The sequence below is a fragment of the Gallus gallus genome, chromosome 15, assembly GCF_016699485.2.
Source record: "Gallus gallus isolate bGalGal1 chromosome 15, bGalGal1.mat.broiler.GRCg7b, whole genome shotgun sequence".
NCBI lineage: Eukaryota > Metazoa > Chordata > Aves > Galliformes > Phasianidae > Gallus > Gallus gallus.
The window spans coordinates 1,712,064-1,739,313 of NC_052546.1; the positions used below are offsets into that span (position 1 = coordinate 1,712,064).

Below are 27,250 nucleotides of genomic sequence, written 5' to 3' on the forward strand. Positions count from 1 at the left end.
CCAGTGAAGTCTGCGAACAGGGAATTGCACTGGATTGGTAAGAAAGATGTACCCGAGGCAGAGTTAGTTTCAGATAGGCACAATTCCCTGTGCTAAGTACAAAGCTGTGCTGAATTTAAGAGGCTTGCTTCATCAGCTACAGCTTCTGATCAGCCACAGGTAGAGGAAGTGACAAAGTGCTCGTATAACACAGCTTTTGTCCGGCTTCTGACCAAGTCAGGCCGGTTTCACACTCCCTCCTCACTGAACACAAGTAAGATTACACAGATAAGCTCGGAATTATTTCTAGTTGCATAACTTTACACCTCTCACCTCGCCGCATCCTTGTGTCTCACTTCCAACCTTTGCCCAGGTCAAAGATGCACATACACTACATATACTGTGCCTATGAGGCAGCCCATCCCAGGCAGCTTCTCCAGCAGCAGTGAGGATTGCCTCCCACCTCCATGCCCAGTGGTGCTGCTGGGCTGAATGCTGATCCAGGTGTCACTGAGCCCAGAGCTGCTTTCCCCTGCATGTTCCCTTCACCGGGGACAGCTGCCACGAGGAGAGGTTCTCTCCTGAGCCCTGGGAACATCACAGCCGCCTCTGTGGGGCAGCTGATCTGCACAGGAATCCAAGTAATGGACTCACGTTGGTGGCTTCAGTGCTACTCCCCCAGAAGAGTACGAAAGGCCACCGGGCAAGGATTACCTCGGACGATTTAATTACGTGTGAAAACAGCTGCAAAGCTTTATGGGGTTTTAGGGTTGTTGCTCTTTGGATAGGAGGAGAAAGAGGAGACAGAATTAGACGCGGAGGAGCTGGCAGGGGATGACCTGTGATGGCAGAGGAGCACTCTGTTGTACAATCAAGCAAAGGCTCAGGGACTGGAGCATACGGAGCCCTTTTATCTCAGAGGGTTTGTTTTTCATGACTTGTCACCTGGAACCAGGTCGGTGTGACCCGCGGCACCTCCTGCACTACCAGCACTAGGACGGACGAGTGTTTCTTTCTGTACCCGCTCTGTTTATCGAGCAAAAAGGCTGTTTTGTCACTATTTACCTGTACCTACATCTTAAGAAACCACGGTGGCCTAAGGGGAAGCAGGGTGTATGCTTGCTGATATGACCTGAAATCTTGGACACGTTTAAATTGAAGTTTTATTACTGCCTTCCGAGAGGCCAGAACTTCACCCCTGAGAATACAGCGTCCGGAGAACAGCAGGCAGCAAAGTCCAAGGAAAACCTTCACATTATCATTTACATCGCCTTGCCTGAGCTATTTCACCCTTCTCAATTCCATAAAAAGGTCTCCATGCCTTAAAAAACATCTTCAGAGGAAAACGAGCCGGCACAGAGACTACTTCTCTCAGAGTTAGCTTTCATAAGGCACAAGGAGAGCTGATGAATGCAGTCTGGGAGCTGGTTGATTTAAGGACTCCTCCAAACACGTCTCACGCGGGAATTACAATGCATGTGGTATTTGCTTGTTTTTGTTTTTATTTCCATTTTATTTCTGGATTCTGCTTTGCTTTGTAAGTTATTTTTCTTGCATGACAAGCAATATCCAATTATTCGTGCACTGCCTTTTTTGTTTTGTTTCACATTGACATTGTGCCCAGGCTTAAGACCACAAGACGCTTACTAGAGCAGTCCTTCTAGCTTCAACAAAGTCTTCTGTGTTGCTGGCTCTTATGAACTAGTACACAGAGACCCTAACACACATAAAAAGACACGCAGTCGGTGACATCAGCCACGGTTTCCCCTCTGTATGTGTGCCTGCATTTTCTCTATCTACGCACAATGGTGTTTTTAACCTGAAAACAATGCATTCAAGGAAGAAAATATGGTTTTGTGTGATAGGATTTCCAACGGAGCCTGAAGGACTTTGGTATCCCAAGACTATAAAGGAAGCCCGAGGAACACAATGCTTAACATCTTCAGCCTCCTTTGAATTCCCAGCCTTATTGAACCAAGAATAAAGAAAGCCTGGGCCGTAAGCAGGAATTCACTAATTAAAGAGAAATGGGGCTTATTTGTCTTGGTTTCTGAAGTCACAGCTCTCCACTTCTGAAAACACAAGTTTCTCACCAGCTCTTTTCCGCCCTAGGGCTGTGACCTAAGCAGCTTAAATGATACACAGATTTTGGTCGAAATCTGCTCCTTATTTACCGGACTTCAAATGTGCAAGCAATTACCGAATGGCTCTCGTTTATTGAATAGAAGTATTTAGGCATTATGTTTACAAAGGCCTAGAAACATTAAAATCGAGCGAAAAACAATTATTTTTACAGAATACATCTGCAAGCAATATGAAGTCATTTTGTTTTTGTAAATTTCTCCGTAATGGACTTATTGTTGATGTGGAAAATGTTCACATCGCAGCAGTGAATTATTTTGAAATGCCAAACTTAATAAAGGAGAAATTATTGCAAATAATATCGCAACCCTTAAGGAAAAAAAAAAAAAAAAAGCAGCCAAAATACCAGTGGTTTCCTGACTAGTCAATCCTCTCCGGCTTGGCAGACCTCTTCAGACTAATCAGGAAGAGTTAGACAAATAGTTACTTTATTACGGAGGCTGTCAAATAAATCAGGATCTGGCGAGCAACTGTTTGGGAGCCCTGCAGCCTGGCTGGCTTTTCTTCCTGTGAAAGCAAGGCGGTCACAGCAGAGCCACGGATGCGTGCGTCTGTCTGCAGAGCAACGTGCAGGCGTCGAGCCTCTGTGTGCAACGGAGGCCACATTTTCTGGCTTTGCTGTGGACCACGGCTTAGAGGAAAGATCTTTCCCAACCAATTAATTCAAGTCACCGCTGTTATTTTTAAGGGAGAGCCCTGAAGATCAGCGCACGAAGAGTCATGAGGAAATAATGTTTTATACAACATCATCCCAAGAATTAGGTCACACATTTGAAGTGCGTTACCTGGTTCTTGCTGTAGAGTTACTTTGCCGGCAAATGTTTGCTCTTGACAGAGGGAAGAGGAATGGGAATTCTGCCTGCAATACAAGTCTGAGACGTGGCCACAGCCCAAGCTGACAGAGCAGCGAAACCCGGAGAGCAGCCCCAAGAAATGGCTGTGCCACCATGCGGGAGCTGATGCAGTGCTATTCTTAATATGAATTAACTTTCTATACAGATCTGCTTTAGTTCTAATTGACTTTACAGCACAACTAAAAATAACAGCTCCCATAGCCACAGGCTCACTCCTCCCCGCCGTGGCTCGTGCCGCTGGGATGCAGGAAGCTCTCCTCCCACCCTGTGCCGCAGGGATGAGCACATGCGGACGCACTGCTCTGGGAAGGGCTGCTGCTCTCCTCCTCCCTACTCCTTCCTCCTCAGCCTACCACCCATTTCCTTCCTGATTTTTCTATACGTTGCATTTATTTCGTTTTTTTTTTTTTTTAAGTGGAAATGAGTTTTTACTCATCTGTTTAAGGCAATTCTCCCATCTGGTTTGTACTGTACATCATCACCTGCCGCCCTGCCACGAGCCAGTTTCTGAATGTTTAAGCTGTTGATGGCTGTTGGCGATGATGTATGAAGCAAATACAATGCCAGAGTTGCAAAGACTTCAAAAGGCTGAAGATAACCGAAAACACTGTTTTGACTAAACACAGACATGTGCACCAAGAAGCTGTCGCTTCTTCCAACTTTGCTCTCCTTCTCCAGAATCACCTTTTAATTTGTTGCAGTTGCACAGATGATCTTGGTGTGCAAAGAATTCAAAGGAAACAGCCGTCCTCAAACCATCTTGATAACACCACCACCTTAAAAGGCTTTTTTCTGATCAAGTTATGAAAACAAGCTCTAATGCCTCAGAAAGAGTACGACTTCCAATGTAATATGTAAAGACTTATGACTTTATGTGTGACCCAGAACATATTCCAGTTCAGCTGATTATTTTCCTCAGGAGTTGTCTATCTCCAGCAGGGCGTATAAGGGAAAACCCACGAGCCAGTGGGCACTCAGGTGCTGCACACGTAATACAATGACAAATACACACCAGTCACTTCAGCCACCGTTGTGGCAATTAATACAAAGAAGAGACACCTTAGCATCTTTGCTGGCTATCACACGTCACCCTGTGCTTTTATCCTCTCACAATGCCTTCAACCAACTTTATATATGGGATCCTTTTCAATTTTAGACTAATGCTCTTTCATATTTATAATAGTCAAGATAGCTATACATGCTTGATTACCTTTAAAACACTTATCATTATTCCATTTAAAAATAAATGAATCCCATTTAAAAGTGACTTGTCCCCATCTTCCAGTATTTATGGACAAGGACATATGGGGCCGATTTCTCTCATTATTAACCAGCACGTCTAAGGCTTAAATCATTTAAATTATTCACTGACAGCAATTGGGCTACTCATGCAAACTCCCACTTGCACAATGAGTCCCAGTGATAGGACCGGTCAAGTGGATGAAGATGACTGAACAGATCTTGGGATGCCCTGAGCATCCGCAGATAATGCTGAACTTCAATTAGGGTGAGGAGTACTTTAGATAATCAGGTGCCATCTTTGCTAACAGATACCACTTCACTGGCATGTACAACAAAGTTATTCTGAATGATGTTTTCTTCAAAGATTCTCATGACTACAGGTCTGAGTGGCGACCTCCAGCAGCTGAAGGAAATCTGAGATACTGTGCAGTGATTACAACAAAGCCCGAGCCTGCTGCAAGACACTTCTAGAGCACTGAACGATGTGCAACTTCCCATTTTGGCGTGGGTTCTGCATGAAGCAGGCAAGGCACGAGGTGGGCATCTCTGCAGAATCGCTGTGCTACGAAAGCTTTCGTGAAGAACAAAGCTGACGTGAAGCAAAGCAAGAAAAGCATCTCCAAGTCGGTAGCAGAAACTGCCCACCTCTGGTACGAACACCACTGCTCCAGCAACACTGAAATCTGAGGCAGGAGGTGGATAAATCAAGTGCACCGCTGAGCTGGGACGTTAACAGTCCAAATGACAAAGGCAGTAAACATTTAACTCTCCGCTATAAAGAGACTTTCCAGCCTATGGCAGACTGCTCTGCTCCCTGACCAGCTCAGCGACGGCAGACCTCGAGCCACCGTTGGTGCATTTTCAGTTAAGTGGAGTCGGAGGGAGAGAATGGGAGTCATCTTTCATGGGAAAAATGCCTATGGTTGTTCTCTGCAACATTTTATTTTTAATTAAAAAGACACGTTTCTCATTCTCTTCAGAACCAGCCCAAGGAACATTTGTAATCATTTTCAGGCCCCGTTATATTGTACATACTGCAGCTGCTTTCACAGCTACGTGGGCAAATTACTGTTTTTCTGCACAACTAAATCATTACCAAGGTAAGAGCAGACAGGAGGTGCCACCAACACCCAGAGGTTACAGTACATCTTACAAAACACGGCCTGGCCCTTGGAAGAAGCAGCTTCCCGATGTCAGCCTCCCTTCCCTGCCCAGCCCGAGTCCCAGCATCAACTGGACTTTGTCCCTGGAGGTGAACTCGATAGTAAAAAGCCTTGTCTTATTTCTTTCCCCCCTAAGAAAGGCAAGAAGGTTAGTAAGTCTTTAAACTCTCCGTTCTTACGGCTGTTAATATTTCACATTGCCAGCAGGGAAAGGAATTAAAACTGCCAGTAGCTATCCAGATAGATTTTAAAATCCCCTTCCCTCCCCCTCCTCTCTGCCTCCCTCAGCTTCAGAGGATATTTTCCCCGCAAATTGGTTTTAAATTAAGGAAGGTGATGAAGGCAATGTGCCGTCTCAGCATTTTCCCAGGTGCACTTAATCTAATTTCATTACGGAGATCAGGACAGATGATCGCTACAGTCGAAACATTAAGTCTGTCCATTTTTGTATAAAAAATCATTAAGTCTGTCAAAGTGTCGGCGGGTGGGCTGTTTATTATTGGAGATGAAGGCGCGCTTTGCTTCCCCAATAAACTGTCAGGAGTAGTAAACCACAAATTAAGTCAGCTGCTGCCAAAGATTTAGGCAAAGATCTCCAACTAATTTTGACACAGGTGTGGGAAAGGCCAAGGAATCGGGGGCCGTAAGGCAGGCTGAGTGCTCTGCAAACCAAGCGTGCATATCTGACGTATTTCAATTGGACCCATTGAAGGGAGGAGGACTGACATCGGTGGGTACGGCCAAGCAGAACTGCTGGTGCTTTTGACACTGCAGATGCAGCTCTGGTGGGAGCACTGCTTTAACCTACCGGGACTATCGTTCTGTCTTCTGCAGATGAGAGCTCATAAAAGCTTCATTTAGCTGCTGCTCTGTTTTGAATGTATGCACAGCTTTAATGAAAACATAAAACAGTATTCCTCAGATAATCATACAGATATCATACAAAATTAGAGGAAAGCCGTCAGAATGCAGAAACTGTGGCACACTATTTAAAAGCCAAAAAAGAAATCAGGTGAAGCTTTCAGGCTGCATCTTCAGGCATTACAAAACTGAATGTGAACCACTTGCCAAGGAGAACACCTTCCTGCTCATGGAAAGTGCAGATGGGCAGAACGTGATATTTGAGACTGTCAAGAAACGTTAAAAAGTATAAGATCCTAACAGGGATTACAGAGTCTTTCCAGCACACATAGAGAAATTAACAATACCTAAGGTGGAATCAGGAGTGATACTCTAGCTGGAGCTTCAAGTTGAAGGAAAACTCCCATTTTTGCAGTTGATGCGTGCTAGATCTATTTAACCTGCTAAAACAATTTTGGAGTATGGTCACGAGAAGCTGTAAGCCAAATGAGGGACTGCAATTGCAGCAATTACAGTACACATCCTCCAAAATCTTATCATCTTCCTGGCATCCTTACGGTTAATTAAATCATTAAATGATAATGCCAATTCCTATCTGCTGCCTGCTATGTCATGCTCATCACCAGAACACCTGATCACCTTCCGGGGGAGTTCCTATCATTGCACAGGTAGCCCTTTGCTTTTCTGCCTGTGCTACAATGGGGCTTCTTGGTGTGGGCAGACAGCTGTATAAGACTGCTCTCTTCCCTGCTGCCTGAGATGTTAGAAGTGTCTTCACAAGGTCCATGGGAAGATAAGGAAATGCTCATGGATGGGGAACTGGAAGTGGGAGATTTTAAATAGAAAAACCAGAGAGCTTGGGAGCTGCCAAGTGCCAGCAACAGAACTGGTATTATCCTGTCTTGCCCAAGAGCTCTCCATAAGATCTGGGTCCTTTTAAGTGACTTAATGACGGACTTTTGTCAGCAAACTACAAGGCCCTTCCCATTGTTTGCTCTGAAAAAGAAAATTCTACATTTTCAAGAACAAGGATGGACACCACAGACTGAGATGACTCAGCTTGCTATATACAGACTAATGTTCTTAAAGTCTGCCTTTTTTGTCTGGATAAAGCAAAAACATAAAATCTCAGTAGGAGGGGAGAACATTGGTTAATTTTTTCAATTGCATTTTTGCTTTACTTCAATTCTAGGAATACCAAGGCCAAGGAGGGCCATCATTCCTAAGGCTTTTTCCTAGAGCTGCAGGCACTCTTGCTGGGAGGACAATGTGAAGGGCCCCCTAACCTCTGCAGGGCTTTGTGGGAACCCTCCCACCCGCTCTCCCTTGGCCACCACCTACCTGCCACTGCTCTTCCCTCCCTGGGCTTCAGCCTGTCCTCCCTCTCTGCCCTACCTCTGTTACCACTGTTGCTGTTATGTGCATTAAGAACATCCTTAACATGGTGTTATGGGGCTTTTCTCTATCTCTGGGTTACATCATACACATACACAGAGACTGTGTATACAGTGTATACAGTAACCACTTCTGCTAGAGCAACTATTGGATCCTCTGTCTTGATCACATCCCTTCTTGTGCTGTCTAAACTACGTCTCTTTCCTGTGGGCTTGTAGACGTCCTTTCAAGGTCAACACAGGACTGATAATTTCATTCCCCAGATCTTCCACAGAGTTTATTCTCCTCCTTGCTTCCACCCTTATCACTTCCACCTCTCACTCAAGCCTGTAGTTCTCAGTACTCTCTTTGACTCACATTGCTCTCTAAATCTTAACATCCAACCAATGGTTACGTTCTGTGCATCCTTCTTTATAACTAAGCTCTCGTTCAAGCTCTCACTATCTCACCTTCCATTTATCCTTTCATCCTTTCTTCTGGTATTGGCAGAAGTAACGGTGTCCTTGTGCCTATGCATACAATTGCTGCAGAGATTCTTTTCCCAATCTAACGCTTTGCTCCCTACACAACTTCCCACTTCCCGAATTGCAAGCTTTTCGTTTTCATCTTTTGACCCCTTCACAGCTCACCTCTGTTTCCCACCATTGACACTCAGTACTGATGTCAGCTCTCATCTCTCACTGGCCAGGCTCAATCAACCCTTTATTAAACTTTCAAATAAGCACCTTCCCATTATGTTCCACTGCAGAGAACAACTTTCCCTTCACAGCCACAAATCTGCCCAATTTTCCCTCTCAGATGCCTCCTAAAGCCTTCCCCTTTACTTCAGTTCAGCATGTAGCAGGATGGGACCCAGCAGTGCTGCTCCTCCCCCGTGCATCAAGTGCTGACTCACACCTGCCCGCACACTGCTGCCTGCTTCCAGCACCTGCTGAGACTCAGGAATTAGCACAGCAAACAGCAGCGTGGCAGGGCTGAGTTCACATCGCCCCGAGCCGGGCCTGATGGCTTTACTGTGCTGCTGCAAGAAGCTGCATGAAAGCACTGCTTTAGGAACCTGCCCTGACTCTGTGTGACAAGCAGCAATTTCCCATGCAGCAGACAGAAGTCCAAGGCTGAAAGAACACGAGCGCTGAATTGCTCTGAAACACACCAGCTTTTTTTAATGCCGCCTCGAACACTGTTATTAAAAAATGGGAACTGCATTTTGGAGTAACGAGCAGAGATTACTCATTCCCTTGTTTTACACAAGTTGACTTTTGGCTTTCTGCAGAACACCACTTAACAGAGCCCATTACCAAGCTGCTAGCCACTTTTCATAGTGATGCTAGAGCAGGTAAGAGACAATAAGTGGAACTGTTGATGGTTTATATTACTCTATTATGTTAATGTTCACTAAAGTATGCCATAAGCTCTCTCATTACATGTGTATAAACCAATTCTCTGTGGTGTTATTCCTGTGCTAAATGCTATAACTACATAAATCTTGAATTAATGGAGACTTTATAGTTCCTGAAAATGAAGGGTAATTGCTGTCTGTTAATGCTGTTGTTGCTATTAAAGGAAGTATATATTTTCAGTAACAATGTTTATGGACCGTGAGCCTCACATCGCAGCCATCGCACAGTGCACAGACAGTGCAATACGATCATCAGACTAACTCCCTTTCTCTCTCTCCTCCCTCACAAAAAGCACAATATCATTTCCACAGCTTTGACAAACTACCCTGCAATTCTCTTAACAGTCGCAAAGTCCAAAACTCTGTCCTTCAATGAACATACAGTCAAAGAAATGGGATTTGCATTTCCATCTCTGGGAACGCATGATTTGCTAAGTTTCTCGCTTGGTTAAATGGCTGGACAGCTCTGTTTATTGGTTTGGGTATTTCAAACAGTTCTTGGAGAAGAGCGTGGTGACAGAATGATAGGAGTGAGAAAGCATCATCCCACTTCCTTCCTTCGAGACTTCAGCAGTGATGTAGAAGTGAAAGGCTATACTTGTCCAGAGACGGTTCTCAGAAAGGCGATGGGATGGACAGGTCTGCAGCATTGAGATCCCGTCCTCCCACTATGAAAAGCAGCGCACGGTTTGGGAACACGCTCACAGCCTGCTGCAGAACTGCACCTTGCACTAAAGCAACCACTCCTCCGTTCCCACATACTGTACGTATGACCGACTACGCTCAATTACTTTTCTCCCCTGGAGTCCTTCACAACACTGCAAAAAGCAAAAAGCCCACCACGAGCGCACTTACATTTTTTGATGTAGTGATGGCAAAGCCTTAATTATGCTATAACGTCTGCATTTGGAAACTTAAAGAGCTCAACAGCCCATAGAGCTATGAAATAAATAAATAGTGAATAATTAGTAGTGTGGTAGAGAAGGAGAGGTGTAGGAGGTGGAAAATTTCAGTTTTACTTCCAGCTCTATCACTGACTCAGCCTGCACTGGGACATGAGCATCTCTGTCATCTTCCCTCATGAGGCGCAGACAGATGACAGCGATCTGCTGCCGATGACTAACAAAAAGTGTTATGCAAATCAAAGCACATTAGTAATTCCTGCCCTGCCCTTCATTAGTGCCAGCGTGTAGGTGTACCTAGAGGAAACCGCTTCTTGCTGACCGAGCAGCAAAGCAGGGCTGTTCTGCAGCACTGCGGAACGAAGCCGACCCCTCATGCAGTTTGGGAAGCCTGATGCTGGAGAGACAGTGCTTCCAGCGCTGCATCTGCCTGCAGGAGCCACACAGCAGTATCAGAGGATACATTTTCACCACCAAATGGAAAGGGGAAAAAACACTCCTCAGTGCAGTCCCTCAGGACCGTCGTGCCGATGTGTTTACAGCTCCCTTTTGCATCCAGCCAGGTTAAGTTTTAGACAAATACCGAATGGCTTTCCAGGAGAGTACAGTATGTGAGGGACTAATGCAGACAGCCAGGTTGTGCCCCCCAGCTGCAAAGCAACGTTGCGTTTACATCATCCCCATGAAGTCTCTTCACTTCAGCCTTGGTGAGCTTACACGCTCGTGCACGCATCTTTGCTGACAAGCAAAGGAACCCTACTTAATCCCAGAGGCCTATTTAATAGAACCAGTGTCATGTCTCACGTCTCTGCAGGTCAGGCAGGGGATAGAAAGATGATGATCTCACGCTGCTCCCCTCATGAAGAAAAGAAACGTTACTAAAAAGGTGGAGTAACCTTAAGGAGAAGGTAGTTGGGAAATATGGGAGCCCACGAGGTCAAATTACTGTTATAGATATGTAAAGAAATGCCAAATTAATGGTTAGGAGTGCTGTAATAGCCTTTCATTTGCTGTAAAGGACAGTGAGCGACCGGCCGAACGCACTGCAGCTTCCTCTGAAGGTAACCTCAGATCCCACATTCTGAAAGCTAATCAATGTTGTTCAGATTTCAATTTCTTCTCTACAAGGTGAAGTCAAACCTAATCTAACAAATGTCAGTCTCAGATGTAATGCTGCTAGCTGGGTCTACCAGTGTAATTTAGATAATCATTAATAGCATAGCTGTATAATAAAACTACATGTCACTTACAACTTCATCTGAGGTTTGACTGGCAGATCTTTAAACAGTTTTCTAAGTGATTGCTTTTACTTTCTTTGATTGGGCAGTCTAAGAAATGGTTTAACCCCACGGTACCTGAGCTTTTAGGGAATAATTTCTCACCCTCCCCACCCCGCCATCAGATCTGCTGCGTAACTTTGGGAGCAACAGAACCTGAGTGGTGGTTTCTGGGAGTGACTTTATACAGATACAGACATACAATAAAGTAAGCACGGTATCTTTCATTGAACATAAACGGTTTAAATGTTTCCTTTCCATCAAGGTTTCATCTCAAGACACACATTTTGCCATATTCCGGGGATATTTGGGGTATCTGGTGGGATTTCTCAAAGAGGCTCAAGAAACTCCAAAGCTTCCAAATATTAAAAAACAAAATAAAAAGACTTAACCAGAAGCTGCTTTCAGCACAGTCTCTTGAACTCATGGTAACCTCTGATGTATGGCTGCAGCCAAGAGTGCTGCCAAGGAGACTGGGCTATCTGAAGTCAGCCTTTACTTCTGTAATGCTGATCCAGTAGAAACCTACATGCCACAGCTTCTCATGAATGAATGCAAGGGACTAGACAGCCAAAATATAATGAAAGTTTGATGAAGACCTAACCTGGGATGCCAGGTTTGATCTGCCAGAACAGAGGTCAGCAAGGAATACTGAAGTCCTTCATAAGTTTGATGCTTAAGAGCACGGTGCAACTGTGGCTGCATTGTCAGACTTCTCTTTTCCTTGCAAAGGTGAAACAAGAAATCCCTATAGAAAACCACACCACTACCACTTTTCAATGACCAACCTCCGTACTGAAAGAAAAGGTCAGAAAAATCATTGCTCTGTGATAAATATGCATGCAACACGACAAAACACTCCTTGGCACACAGCGCACTGCCTGGGAGGTGGGTGCCACCGTCCCACCTTCTGGGCTGATTACAAAACCGACATCTGCAAAGGTTACTGTAAATAAAACATGGGCTCCTGGCAGGCTATCAGAGGAGACTCCCTCTGAAGCAGCACTAGCACTGTGATTTGGGTCTCACCGAACGCTCACACGCTAATTGAGACGCTATTCCGTTAACAAGAGTTTCTCTTCTGTAAACTACAGAAAGCCATAAAGTGTCTGATCCAATGCCTGCTTCGTTCTATTATAAACAATTTTAAATCTGACATGAAGCCTGGAGGAAAAATATTACTTGTAAATTCATTCTTATTTTGACTGTGAGGGAATTTCCAAGCTAGTAAAGCACATGAAAGAAGAAAATTCAGTCTTACCTTATCGTCAACATCACTCTCGCTGTCACACTGTGGGTTAGAGAGAGAAAAAGATAATGTGAAAAACCTTTATGTAGAGAGATTTTTTGCATCATCTGCTTAAATCTTTAGGATAGCTGTTTATGATGTTCTGAGTTCAATGAAACATACACTTTTGATGTCTGCAGTAATGCCTTTTAGATTGCCAGCATAAACCAAAGCCAATTTCTCTCTTTTTATACAAAAATACGGTGCACTCATACTTTAATGGGTGACAGCGAACTTTAAACAAAAAACACAATCAGCTATGCATTATAAAAACAACTCTACCACCAACCCCACAACAGAAAGCGTGCCTTTGCATCAGCCCCAACTGCACCACGTATCCTAACGGTCCTGCACTGCTCCACCTTGATAAGCACTTTGTCATCTACCAGGGAAACTGCGAAACCAGCAATCAATTTCTAATTTAATGAGCGGTACCAAGAATAGTAATTACAAGACATCATAAATTCTGGTCCATTTTTTAGTTTGAATCAGATGACGATCCCAGGAGGAAATGTTTGCTCATAAAGAGTTTTAGAGCAAAATCTCTTTCAGCCTCTGGAAGTGAAACGCACAGCACAGGCGGCTGTGCAGAAAGGGAGGTGGAGCTCTGTGTGTTTCAGGACACACACTGGGAAAGACTGGGGAACACGAAGGACCCCCTGTCTGCCTGTTACGCAAAGTGAGCAAGGTGTTCTGCAGCTCTGGTGCCCAATGGGCATTTCCAACTGCAGGTCAGGCTGCGTTTCTGCAGCCCTGGCACTCTGCAGCCGTACTGTTCAGCAGGACAGAGCCCAGCCATGCTGTGGGAATGGTCCACAGGAACGCACGCGCTTCAGTGGCATGCATGTAAAAGAAGGAATTGAACTCTGGGTCATTTTGGCCACTCCTGCTCCTCCCATCGGCTCTGTCATGTCTTCTTATCCAAAAGTCACAAAGCAGAACATTCAGCTGTGACATTCTCTGCTTTCTGCAGATTTCAGAGAGACCATTTAATCTGTTTTTCTTGTGCCTGGCACACGAAGTGATTGACCCCAAACACTTGAGGAACATTTTACTCTTAAATTCTCTGAAACACAAAAGCACACGAAGGACAGTGACAGAACGGAGGGGTCTCCCGCAGAGATTCTGCAGCAAGGACTGCTCAGCTTTCCAATTTACTCCTTATTTCCATTTACCTTCGGAGGAAACGCTTGGTTTAAAGGAGCTGTTTTTCTACAGTCTTGACTAAGCAGAACTCTCTTCCTTTTGAAATGAAATGGTGCTTCACTCCGCCCCACCTGATCTATGGCACTTTCCAGAGAAATCCAACTGTTTGGAGTACCGCACACAGCTCTAACCACATACGGAGCCATTCTGGAACAATAAGAGCCCAAAGCAAAGAGGGATGCACTGGTGGGACAGCAGGGTGCTGCTCTGTGGGGCCGCAGGCGGTGCTGGCCAAGTCCCATGGGGACAGCAGCACTAATGCCAGCAGACTGCATTAAGTCCTGGCCAGTTGCTTTGTGCACGGAGGGAAGAGCAGAGAGCCACGTCTTTAGCCAGTGCTTTCCTGTGAGCTGTTCGTACCTTCTCGAAGATTTTTATTTTCATCACTGAGCTTTATGAAAATTACTGTAGGAAACAGTTTCACAGACCAGACATTCGGAGGGAAGTACAATCAGTCCTGATAAATCATCAGCAGCAGCCATTTGCCACTCACCCAAACCCACGCTGTGCAACCACAATGAGAGGTCTCTGCTCTGCGGAGCGCCAGGCCTGGAAGGACATGGGCTGTCCATCACCACTGAGCCGCGCCGGGACAGGCCTGCTGGGAGGAGGCTGCCCCAGTACTCACTGCACTTCTGTTTGCTAAGACAGTGCTAATTTGTGCTGACAAAGCAACACGGTCATCAAAAACAAGGGGGTGGGGAGGAAGATGCAGTGGCAGCATTGCACTCCGGGTTACTGACACACCCCTGAGAAACGCCGGCTGCCTGGGGAGGCCCTTCTCCTCCAGCCGGGCTGAGCCCAGCCAGGAGCGTGCGGCTGCTGGGGGCTGCGTGCGTTCCCTGCTGCCAGCACTGTGAGCATCGCAAACACGGCAGTATTACAGGCTGAACCCACTATCAGCTAAGGAAACCTCAGCTCCTGTCCTGCACTCAATCCACCTGCACACTGACACAGGCAGCGCATCTCGGTGACAATTCACTCTTGTAGACTTCAGACTAAAGCATATCGCAGCGGATTTACTCTTATTGCAAAAATGGAATAGGAATTAATAACTAAGTCTGTGTTGCTTACACTTTATGCATAGGCAATATCTACGCACATTTTAATTTGTACAGAGACTTAAAATGAAAAAAAAATCACATACAATCAGAAATATGATGTCTAGAAAACATTCAAAATTATCATCTGAACTTGGATGCTACTGCCCATAACCCTGGGTAAACAGGTTGCCAATGCAACAGCACTGCAAACCGTAATAAATCTAGGTTTAAAGTATTTGAGAGCAGATGTAGAAAATAAGGGACCACTATCATTCCAACAGGCCGTAGTATTTCAGTTGTCTCTCTGTCTTTTTGTACCACAATCTGTCTTTGCCTTTCCTGCTGTATTATAACATTAAGAGAACGGGCTTTTTCTGGCTGTTAAGAGAGAATTCTTGCTGAAAACAGATCTGGCCTCAAAAATTCTTACATCTATAATGAGTATAAAAACCCACTGCAGATGGTTTGCGTTTCTAAAAGGTGCAGAACTGCCTTATTTAGATGCCTAATTTTGCTTTGTACCAATATGCAACTTTGTCTCATGTAGATAAGCGCAAGTTGTAAAACACAAGTGAACCATCAAATCCACATGCCACGTTTTATAAACAGACATATGAAGGAAGCAAATATCTGGTCTCAGAGGACACATTTTTTCCTCATTCAGCATTGGAAAATACTCCATAATTAATTGTTTTTAACATGAAAAAGCAAAGAACTGTGTTTCATTTTAGCTTACATCTTCCTTAGCTTTATCGCCAGTGCTGCAGTCCTGCAGCTGAAGAAGCCAACGGGGCCCATGGATGCAAATACGGCTCTGCACAGACACAGAGCCCGGCCGTGCAGCTGTGACTGCACGATGGGTGCTTTAGGAGCCGTCCTTCTCACAGCCAGTTGCACAACTTCTCGTCCATCCCCCGGCACAGCCGCTCTCTGGCAGTGTGCTCAGCCCGACTTCCGCACGCCGACCCTCGCAGGGCAGGCGCAGATTCCTCTGCTGCAGCTTCCAAACCACCAGCATACCACATCTTAATGCGCGTAAGGACAAAGTCTTTAACTGAACCAAAGCTACCAAGTGGTACGCACGATGAGAGAACACGGGGGAGAACGAGCACAACTATTTGTATGATTTGGACTTCTGCTTTACGTACAGCATCCTGGGAAGTGGGGAGCTGACCACAACCCCGGGCACATGGCTGCCCACTCACATCAGCTCCCACCGGCTCCTGCAGGGAACGAACAGCCTGCTTTGGTGAAAAAGTCCAAGCTTCACCATTCATTTAGGCTTTCTTCTCTTTAATTTGGAGAAATGTGCTCCCACATCAGCACACAGAAACAGGAACCCGCAGGCTGCTGAACACGCACCGCACTGAGGAAACAGCGACAGCAAAACCAGACCTGCCTGGGACACTGAGAAAAACAGAACCGCAGTTGACCCCATTCCCCTGGGGGGGTAAAAAACACCACAGATGGCAATGGGCTGGTGCAGTCTCTGTGGCGACGACCTGACTTATCTTTGCACTCTCTATTCCCCAGCCTCCTCCTCCCTCCCTGGGTCAACAAAGACCGACTGTCACTGGTGTGGTGTAGGACGGGCAGGGAGTGTAAGGGAATAATGAAGTCAAAGGAGAAACTTGGGGTTGACCCGGAGGATTTTGTGCACGTCTGAAGAGTTGAGTGGATCCAGGCGGAGGAGCAGAGGGTTGGGGCCCAGCAGCGCTGGCGGTGCTCCCCCCGATGCATCCACCTCCCATGCAGCAGCGGGGGGACAGCAGCCCTTGTCAAAACAGAAGGTTAAAGAAAATGAGGAGAATGGCAACTGTTGACAGCTAAGGGGCTCATTGAAAGACAAAAGCTTCAATTACCTGAATTTTTCTAAAGGCCTGTTAACACTCCTGGTCTACAAGCGAGACTGTAAACAGGCATTGTGCTGGGTTCATAAAGGCTTGTAAAAGGGTTATTCACTGCCTTGCGCCAATTGCCTCTCAATGCCACCAAGGATGTTTGCAAAGCCAATCCCTAATTGTGTCGCTTTTTGGAAACGTTTCCTTGCAGTGCACACTCAAGTCAGAAACAAGCCTCCTTCGCCACAGTGTTCAGCAGAAACAACACAGAATTTGGGCCAAGCTGGGCCAGTGTGCAGCAGAAAGGCCATGCAATGCCCTTCCCCTGCCTCCTTCCCCTTCTGCCCCGCAGAGGAGCAACGCAGCTCTGTAGTGGGGACACCCCAATGGCACAGGGCAATGGCACAGGGCTCTTCCCACTCAGGGAAGTGGCAAGGTCTGTATTACGGTTTGTTTGTACTGAGATTACACATCTTCTTTTCTGGTAAGTTCAGGAACCATCAAAATAACCGTCAGCTCTTTTTATTTGCCCTCAACATCTTAACTTTCAGATCACCCAGTTTTTGTTCACATAGTAGGAGTCCTCCATTTATTACCATGAAACCAGGCTGTCACGTAGCTGCCTCACGCCAGGAACCAGAGCTCTAAGATTAAACAAAAACAACCCAAGTTTTGCAAGGCTGCAACAAGATCGGCAACACTTCAGTGTTATGTCATCGGGTGCAGAAAAACACAGTGTTATCTGAAATGGGGCCACATCCTCCACGTTTTAGAGAGCAGCACAGAATTCACCTCGGCTTATTCATGTAAATGTGGCATCTCCCACTCAGCCCAAGCCTGGAGGTGTAAGATCTGCGCCGTGCCTGTGCAGCCCCAAGGCTGCTGGGTCCTGTTGTGCAAGCACTGTGCAGCACAGAAGTTACAGGTTCCTGCCCAAGCAGCTTACAGAAAGGCTTTTTTTTTTTTTTTTTTACTCAAAAACGCACATACCTACAGGTATTATTTATATCATGCTTATGAAGATGGTGATAGACATCTGAGCTGGCTGTGTGAACAAGCAGATTCCAGCCCGGAGGGACATGTATCCTAACCAGGCTACCTGCCAAAAAAATGGTGTGGGGAAGCATAAGGCAGAAAGAAGAGGAGCCCAAAATATGACGCAAACAATCTATAATATTACAGTGCATGCTGACAGGTTAGACTACACATCTGAAAGGTTGCATGAGATATACAAACCGTGTAGATAACCACAGAGCTTATACACCCACTCAGTCCCAGAGGATGGCCGTGTTTCTGCTCTCTCGTTATTTCCAACTGCATTTAGTTACCGAGCTTCCTTTTAATAACGAGGTTTGAGGAAGCATCAGGCCTAAAACCTGGTTTGTTATTGCTTCTTTTAAAGGAGGAGGTACAATTGAGTGTATTTTGAAGAGCCCTTCCCCCGGTCCCATCCGCCGCGCTGCCGGGAGCTGCTCACAGCAGCGGCGCACACGGATGCGCACCCGGGTGTGCAGGGGGAGGGTGTTGTTTCCTATTAAGTCTGGCATCAGATTCATGTCTGCAGGGGCTTGCTTAAGATGATAGGAAGAGAGAGTTTTATCATGAGCCAGACTGACAGAAAAGCTTGCTAATGGGACTTGAGGCATACACAGGAAAGAAAGTGCCAAAACATTAAGCTACCGCCAAGTGTCAGAGGGCCACTGATTTATTGCAGCAATTTTGCCACTGTGTCCTTTATAAGGTCCCACAAGTCCTTCCTCCTGGCAAGAAGCTGTGAGCTGCTGCAGCTCGGGGAGAAGCTGAGATGCAGAGCGCAGAAAGTGTCCAAGCGCGAGGCGGGGGCCGGGGGGGGACGGAAATCGAATGTTGACTTGAACTTGCCCCAGGCAGCAGAGCCCTCTTAGCTCCACTGCCTCCCTGACAGTTTGATGAAATGAGTCAGGGCCTCCCTATGGCTAGACCAGCTCAGGCTTCCAAGCGCTGGGGTAGAGCTGTAAGAAACAGATTGAGCCTCAGGGCAGCAATCTTTTTTTTTCTCTCTCTCTCTCTTTTTTTTTTTTTTCCCTTTCTCTCCTCAGCATTTGGCTGGGGGAAGGGGGAGGTTATGAGCACTACAGATGTATAGGCTGAGCCTTTGTCTGCGGAGGGGGAGGGAGAAGAACAGCAAGAGAGTATTAGCTATGGCAGCCGAGAATAGCCCTGAGCACTATAACTAATTTTGAGGGGCAGTGATGCATTGTACGGGCTGTGTGCTGTTTGGTCTGAGGGGGCCCGTGTTGTGAAGCAGCAATCAAGAGGACATTTTGTTAAGTGACCAACAGCTGTCATCTGCAAGCCCGACGCAGGGAAGGAGGGAGCGAGGGGGAGGGAGGAAAAGAAGGGGGGGAAAAAAAAAAAGAGCATTTGTCCCTTGCAGGCAGAGCGCATTAATCCACCAATCTGGCACGGCTTTCACTCCAGCAGCGCTCGGTGCCTCCGAAGAGCCGCCCGCCACCCAGAGATGGGTGCCTCTGCCCGCCCTGCACAGCAGCCTCCGGCCCCGCGGGCCCGCCAACCCACGCTAAAAATACTGTTTAAGTCTCTTTTCATTCCATAAAATTGAGTTGATCTGCTGCAGCTTAGGGTCAATCCCTCAAGGACTGTTTTTTCCCCCTTCCCTTTTCCTTAGCACTCATAAATTAATCAGGAAGACCCTGACTAAGTCATTTCATGCCGTACAACATAAAAGAAAGTCCCCGATGATCCAGGCGAGCATCTATTAAAAGCGGGAGGGGGGTGGGAGGAAGGGCTGGGAAGGAGGGAGGGGAGGGAGGGGGGAAAGGAGAAAATCTCAACCTTTTTTGATTTTTTAGGATAAAAGCTGGAGGACTTTGTTACAAATTCTAGCCAACATCAAAACACCTTAAATAATTCAACGAACATGTTAAAGGGAAGAAGCTGAATGTTGCTCTGATGTTCAGTTGATGCAACGCAGAATATTACCCCAAACAGCACAGCCTGTTAAGGGAGGCAGCAGCCTTGAGCATTTCAGTTCTTTAGAAAAATGTCAGAACCTGTAAAAATCATAATTTCCAGCAACTTTTTTTTCTTTTTTTTTTTTTCTTCCTTTTGCATGATATAAACTCGGCGAGACTGAAATGTAGGTTTCTGACAAGCTGTTAACAAGACAACTTTAGAAATCTGTCTGGAGCTCTCAGGGAGATGGGCTGCCATTTCACTGCTTCGGAGAAGTTCATGACATGACAAGCAAAAATCAGGGAACACAGACCTAAAAACCACGGTGTAATTTTCATTTGCTTCTGTCGTGAAAGAATTCAAGCAGAAATATTAGAAGGTTGCACAACTAAAAAAGCCAGCAACTGGAAAATCATTGCTGTGGTTTGACAAGTGCATCTTCTATGCTGAAAATGGTTTCTTTATGATTACACCTATATACAGGAAAGCAATTCTGGGAAAAAACAAGGGTAATCACAAATGATTCCCTGAGATCTGCAAAGTAAGATCTAGAGCTGCCCACTTTAAGCCAGGCCTAGGATTGACCTCGTTGGTGGAGAGGGCCATCCTGAGAAAGCACGAAGAGCTGCCGGGTTGCTCTTGTTTGTCCCCTGCGGCCCCCAAAGTGAGCAGGGCAGAAACACCTTTCCGTAAGGCTGCCTCGTACCGGAGTCTAGACAGATGAGTGCTGGTACCCGGCTGTTTAGTAGAAACATATTGATTAAGAATAGAAAAGTCAGCATCCCCTGCCACATACACAGCAATGCCCACACCAACCTGAGAACCCTTCTGCCCGTTCCACCGCCTTTACCTCCTTCTTTAGACCTTAAGACACCCGCAGTGTTATTCCATGAGTTCTGGATGATTTAATGATTTCTTTTCCAGATTCAATTCATTCTATTATGCTGTTAGAAAAAACAGAACTATCTATCTTCATACAATATATCTCTTTCTGTGTATAATCTCTCTATTTTTTTAAGCATTTAATGGTGGGTTGATAGTGCTGCCTTGAAGTCAATTTACTGATCGTGAGTGACTCATTATATCCACACTTGCAGCATTTTGGTACCCTGGGATGGATGCTTTGGGAAACTCACAGACAGCTCCACAAATACAATCCTATGGTAGATTTCAGTTCATGTTCAACAAGAGAGAGATCGGACAGTGCGGATCTTTTTCACTTGTAACACCTACAGTTATACCAACAGGTAATGTGAATCACAGGCAAAATTTAGCCCAACCTTTGCAAGGACCAAGCAAATAATGAACTGGAGCTTTTTCACCCCATTTCTATCTCAACTCATTTCCACACAGCTCCGGTGCTGTGATCCCACAGCCTTGCTTGGGTAATTGAAAGGACAGCGCATGCAGAGTTGAACGGCTGACACTGCATTTCACCAATTTACGAAATGGAGGAGACTCCCACAAGAAAAGAGACGCAGTTTGCCCCTCTTCTGAAGCACTCACAAGTTCCTTTCATTCTCCCCTTGGCTGGGCATTGTGTAACCCGTCACTCATTTTCTTTTCATTAGACAGACGCGCTAGGAGACATTACAGCCTCAGTGCTGGATATAGATTTTCACTAAGAAACAACCATTACTTTCCTATTCTGCGGCTTTAAGCTCTGACTAACCCCATTTGCCTGCAGAAGACCTCCTGCCTTGCTGCCTCCTTTTACCATGAGCTGGGTTGGAGTAACCCAGCCCTGCTGCCCCGGCTGCTCTGGTGCAAGAGAATTCACAGTGACGCACAGCGCAGAGCCACTCGACTTTTGTTTAATGCAAGGACACCTGGACAGGACGTACCCAGCAGGAGAAAAGTGGCTCAAAGCCATTATTTACAACACCGAGAGGCTGCTGCAGTTCGGAGGGGGAGTAAACTTCAAAATGATGGAGTTTAGGACTTAATGTGGATACAGCCAAAAGCCACTTTAACGATAATGATCTGTCTAGTAATTTCCCACTTACTATAAACACCAGTTTTCTTCTTCTATTTGGACTGCAAAGCTAGTCCACTTCTGTGCCATGCCCACGTCATTATGGAGTCACAGAAAAGTACTCCGCCACTCGGCCACTAGAAGAGGATTTGTTAAAGCACCCCTGCTCTAATGGCAAACATTCAGTTATTCTCAGCTCTCTGGCTCCACGGCACGGAACTCTGTTTGGAAGTTTCGTTTACATGTTTATTTAGAGGAGAACACGCACGGCCGTCTTCCCTCGCTGCAGAACCACCATTAGCTGCAGGAAGCTCTTAGAGGAAATTTCAGCGTGGAACTCAGCAGGGACAGCACTTGTTAATACCTCAGTATCCCGCTTAATAACAGCCACCCTCCAGAAGGAGGGTGATGGGTTTGTGGTGAGGAAACCTGCTGTGATTTTTAACAGCCGATTCACATGAATGGTTACTGTATTTGATTTATACATTTCATTTCGTACACACACACACACTTTCTCTTTTTCTCATGCTGTCAGCTTCCTTCCTCCTTCCAGCTTCTCCCTGCAGCTCTGAGTGGCGTAGCGAGAAGAGAACATTCCAGGCTCTGCATGAAGACATCCACCTAATGACTCTACAGTTCCCCTCAAGATACTGCGCAGATCTTTGCATTCAAATACAGGCCGGCCTCCCAGACATTTCTGAGACGAAATCACAGAGGTGGCGATTCATTGCAGCATCTGACACCTTTAGGGATGAAAGAAAATCCCCTCCATGCCTTGTAACCACTTGTTCAGGACCTGGCAGGATGACTCTGCTGAAGTCGATTTGAATTCAGCTGTGGTGAAGCTGAGCTGATGGGTTACACATCTCGAAACACATCCGTATGATGCTATACGTGATATTATTTTTTGCTGGCTACTCGGTTAGTAACTTTGGAGCTGGAAAGCAATCTAAAGGATCTACTGTGTTCTTAACATACATTAATCTGGGGAAATAAAGCAAAGTTCATTTTTAATTTAGTGGAAATAGGAAGCTTGTGTGAATCAGATGCTTTGTTTTGTAACACTTTTGGCTATTAAAAAAGGAAGTCCCCATCAGGGACAAGGGTTGCAGTATTCATAGATAACTAATATAATAATTAGCATTATTTAATTACATTGTTATTTAGCTCATAGCCACGTTTGTGATGTGGCTATAAAATATAAACCTTACAATATCTACCATTAACGTTTGCATTATTGAACATTCATATTCAGGTCTGGGAAAAGACAGCAGAATGTTTGAGATGTCCATGGAAGACCTGTTCTCCCAAGGAAGTTCTCAGACAATGTGCTTGAAAAATCCAACCACTGCTTTTAAAATAAACCTTGAGGGACGGATGCCCCACAGACCAGGAGGGAAGCTACCCTGGAACAAAGGAATTCACCATAAGCAAACAAACAAAAAGCCCACAACAACAAAACTCCCCAAAACCATAACAGAGATCTAATCACCAGCATGAGTCATTAAGAGTACATATTAAGTCTTTTTCTTCCTTTTGTTCCTTCCAGATCTTAAAAATACTGAAGTAGGTGATTCTTGGGAGTGGAGGACAACCATTGCCTAGGGGTGTACATTTGGGTGTCTTCAATATCGTCTAAGGAATGTAACAGAGGATGTGAGCTAATCCAGTTAGCGAATATCACAGTGGGTTATTCATTTTCACAGAATTATACCAGGACAAAGCTACACATTAAAGTTTCAAGGCCTATGCCATTACGTGGAAAATAGTCCTTCAGCACACTGAGCAAACCCTATGCAATTTAAAAACATATATATTTGCTATTTCAGGAGAAACTGTAAGGGCTTCCCATTACAGCAGTACATCTGCTCCTTTCTTCTGACCCCCCTAGTTACTCATTTGTTCTTGTCAGCTCTCCAGATGTCAATGATTGATGCAAGTGCAATGATTTACAAGAAGGAGCCCGCTACCTTGCTGTTCTGCTTTCAGACTGGGAAGATTTGACCAGCAGTGACCTCAAAGATCAAGACAAGGGCTGGAAGTACATGTTCAAGGACAGCAATGTGAGTATTCTTCGCTGAGCTATCCTAAAACTCTCCCAACAGGCTTTAGGTGAGGACATCTACCCTTTCTGTTGGCTCTACAGAATTTTTAATGTGCATTTTTCTTTCACGACTATTGTGGCAATGCTCAGACGTGTGGATAGCCATCATTCAGGAGTAGAAGCTCCATCATGTCAAAAGTCTTTCCTCAGTAGTGACAGCCCCCTGTATAGCTAATCCAGACTGCAGTGATTAGAGAATAAAAGAAAGAGGAAAACATCTCAACAGGAGGGGAAATTGGAGAAAAAGAACAGAAGGCTGAAGAGCGGAGAAAACAACTTCCTGTGCTGCAGGACCAATAATGAGATGGGACTACAAGAAGTGTCTGTTTGGGTATGAGCTCTATCGCCTTTAATCAGTAACCAGCACTGTTAGCACAACGATAAAATTGCTCATAATTGGATGGAACAAACCAGTGTGTATTTGTCATGGAGCGAGAGTACATTCAATTATGTAAACTTTTCATTTTTCAGTAGGTAATTGTAAACAAAGCTGAATGCAAAGTCTGTTTGAATAAATGGAAAATACCTTGACTACGTATTAAGTCGTCGGCTCCTCTTACAGCCAGAAGTCCTTTTCTGAACCCGTTGTGATTCCTTCTTTATCAGCTGAGAGCTGCTGACCAATGCACATGCATGCTTTGCAGCCATGCACAGCAATAAAACACGAGAGTAGCAACTCGTGGTAATATTAATAGCATGTGTCACCACTGCATGTGTTATAAGGAGGGATTTTCATGGGCTGTGGAGCGATGAGGTGCCCTAAAGTATGCTTTAAAGCCTTTCATGGAGCTGTGCTGTGGGGAGGTTCTCCCCAGCGTTATGCAAAGCACAGGCAATGAGAAGCCCAGCTCCTGGCCAGCTCTGAGCAGCAATGCTGAGAATGGCAGGCCCCATGCTAACCAATGGCCATTAAAAAAAAATTCTTTTCAATTCACACCTAACACACATTTGTTTCTGAAGCAGAACAAGTATTCAAAACAAGCCACTTTGTTAGCTCAGCTGGCTCATGAAAAATTGCCACAATTACAAAAACAAATCTTTGTTTCCAATTTTCAGTAAGCAGAGCTTTAAAAGAACAAGCTGCTCATGAAAGCATGATCGGTTTTTTTTCCCTAAAAAAGAGAAGAAAGAAATCTTTCCTAGCAACTGCAATTATGATACTTTCATGTCAAATGAATTATATTACTGAAAATAAATCTTTCTAAGATGCACAAGAGGGTTATCTGGCTCCAGTCAGACTTATGCATTACTGGTTTTATATGTTGTACTCTACTTGATTAATATAGGTAATCAAATTATATTGCCTTCCACTGTGCTCTCAAATTCAAGGCTATAATGTTTTCAATGACAAAGTTCATAGAGTTGTATAAAAATGTACCTCATGCTGTACCAGCCCTTTATTGCTGTAGTAAAACACCATTTTCAATTTAGTAATAAGTGATATAAAACAGAGTGTCTTGATTGGCAGGGTCGTATTCATTATGCAGTGCCCTGCGATACAGCACAGTTCAGAATGGAAATTTAGGGGCAGAATCTGCCACAGTCTCAGATGCTGATGCTACAGGGAGTAAAAGGATTCCTCTTCCGCGAGTTCTCCAAAGAAAGGACGGGGAGTTGGACACAAAGACACACATGCTCTATCTGTGTACACGCACACATGTATGGATGAAAGGGAGAAAGGGACAGGAAGGGACTCATTACAGCACTCTACTGCCCGGTACAGGTTTTGCTGCACCGGAGCCATTTCTACGCAACTGCATCCCACGTGGAATTAGAAATGAAAACAAAAGAAAGGAAAAAGAAGAATCGGGACAGTATGGAAAGCAGCAAATACTGGAGGGCTCTTTCTGGCTCTGCCACTGACTTACGACCAGCAGGAAAATTCAGGGCCCTGTGATCCTGAGTGTTAAACTTGAGGTGCCTTAATGAAGCTGTGTTATCAAGTGCTCTTCACTTTATGAACATCAGCATTCTCTGAAGAGCAGTAAATTAGACGGTTGGAACGGTAATATCTTCAGTTTACAGCTACCTTCGAGTATGCAATTCCTTACCCTTCTCTTCCTTATTTCCCTTCTATAAATTAGGAATAATGTTTACCATATCCGTAAACTATCAAGCCAATCTGTCCATGGGTTGTACGGAAGCAAAGTACCCAACACTTATCACCGCTGTGAGCGCTATCTAGGAGACAAAGAGTGATAAAGCCATTTTCTGTGGAGCTGAATGGCAGAGATATTGTTAACTGGTTTCTTTTCTAAGCATGTATGTTGAGCAAATGATATGATCAGGAAAGACAACTCTTGGACTCAGGAATTAGTAATGTTATCTTAGTTTTGTTTCCTTGGCAACTTGACCTTTCATAATTTGCCCAAAGGCAAAATATGGGCAGCATATCCCTTTCAAATCATACCTCAATAATCTTGTGATTAAAAGCATCACCAGAATGTGGCCTTGCCATAAGATGGAGAATTAACGACTCTCTACTAAATGATCCACTGATGTTGAATCTAATTTAAGTAGCCTTGCAAGAATATTTAACACTTAATGATAGGCTCTGTATTAGAGTAGGTTTAATCTAGGATGCAGCCACAGATGTCATAAGAAGGAATTAATCAGCATTGCTTCCACTAAAACAGAAATGCAAAATTGCTGAACAGAATGTATTAGAAACAGATTAAAGAACTGGGACTTAAACATAAAAGAAACAGAGCTGATGCCACCCTCAGAGAGCTAATTTGAAATACAGGAAAACTTAATTCGCCTTTAACTGAAGAATTGGGGTGTTTGAAGTTACTAAAGAGAAGCCCGCATTATCAAGAAGGGAAAAAAGGCAGATAAGTCTTTTCCCTCATCAATTAAAAATGAAAGCCCAACCCAAATATTAATGCCTGCCTCAAAATCCCAACAAAATGAAGTCACTGATGCTCTTGGGACTATTGCAGCACCCCACGTGGAGCTCTGCGCTCACTGAAGTGTGGTGGAAGTTCCACTGGAAAACTCCTGCCCAATTTAGATAAGTTACCTTTCAGAAAAGGCTTTTTAAAAAATAAAAAATAAAAAATTGAGATTTGGAGTGCAAAGCCAGGAGGGGCCTCAGATCATCAGCTCAGACATCACCAAAATACTTCCTATTTATTTTATTACGAAAATTAATGCTCAAATCAGCTTTTGCTTTTCTCTGCTCCTCATACACCCGAAGCTTTGACAGCAGTGAAGCAAATGAAAGATGAGTGTGCAAGCAATGACCGACTTCACTCTCTAAGTCAACAATTTTCTACGTAATTCTGTGCCTCAACTTTCCTGACTCTGGAAGGGTAGCAATGATGTGTCTTCCATCACACAGTCCTGTTCTGCAAATACTCCGCTAGGAATTGATGATGAAAATGTGTAATAATATTCACTTTTCATTAAAAACTTCCTTAAGTGAGTTCTCTCTATTTCTATGACTTTCTGGTTAGCTGAAGACCTTTCATTAAACCTCTACACTTCTTCTTTTGTAATAAAGGACACTAAACGAGTAATGATGCATAATACACTTCCCCATTACTAGTAATTACTCACTGAAAATAAGAAATGAGAAATCACTTTCTTATTTGCTTATCTGATGATCTCTAAGGACAATGA

At 44.8% G+C, this 27,250-nt stretch overlaps 1 protein-coding gene across 42 annotated transcripts in view; it reads right to left on the reverse strand.

Moving 5' to 3' along the window:
* Positions 1-27,250, reverse strand: part of FBRSL1 (fibrosin like 1) — a 419,446-nt gene that overhangs the window by 136,993 nt on the left and 255,203 nt on the right. For all 42 annotated transcript variants that reach the window (XM_015275670.4, XM_015275667.4, XM_025155677.3 and 39 more), the window contains one exon: positions 12,476-12,505. In XM_015275670.4, the coding sequence (XP_015131156.1) occupies positions 12,476-12,505 (30 nt within the window). The remainder of the gene's footprint in view (positions 1-12,475; positions 12,506-27,250) is intronic.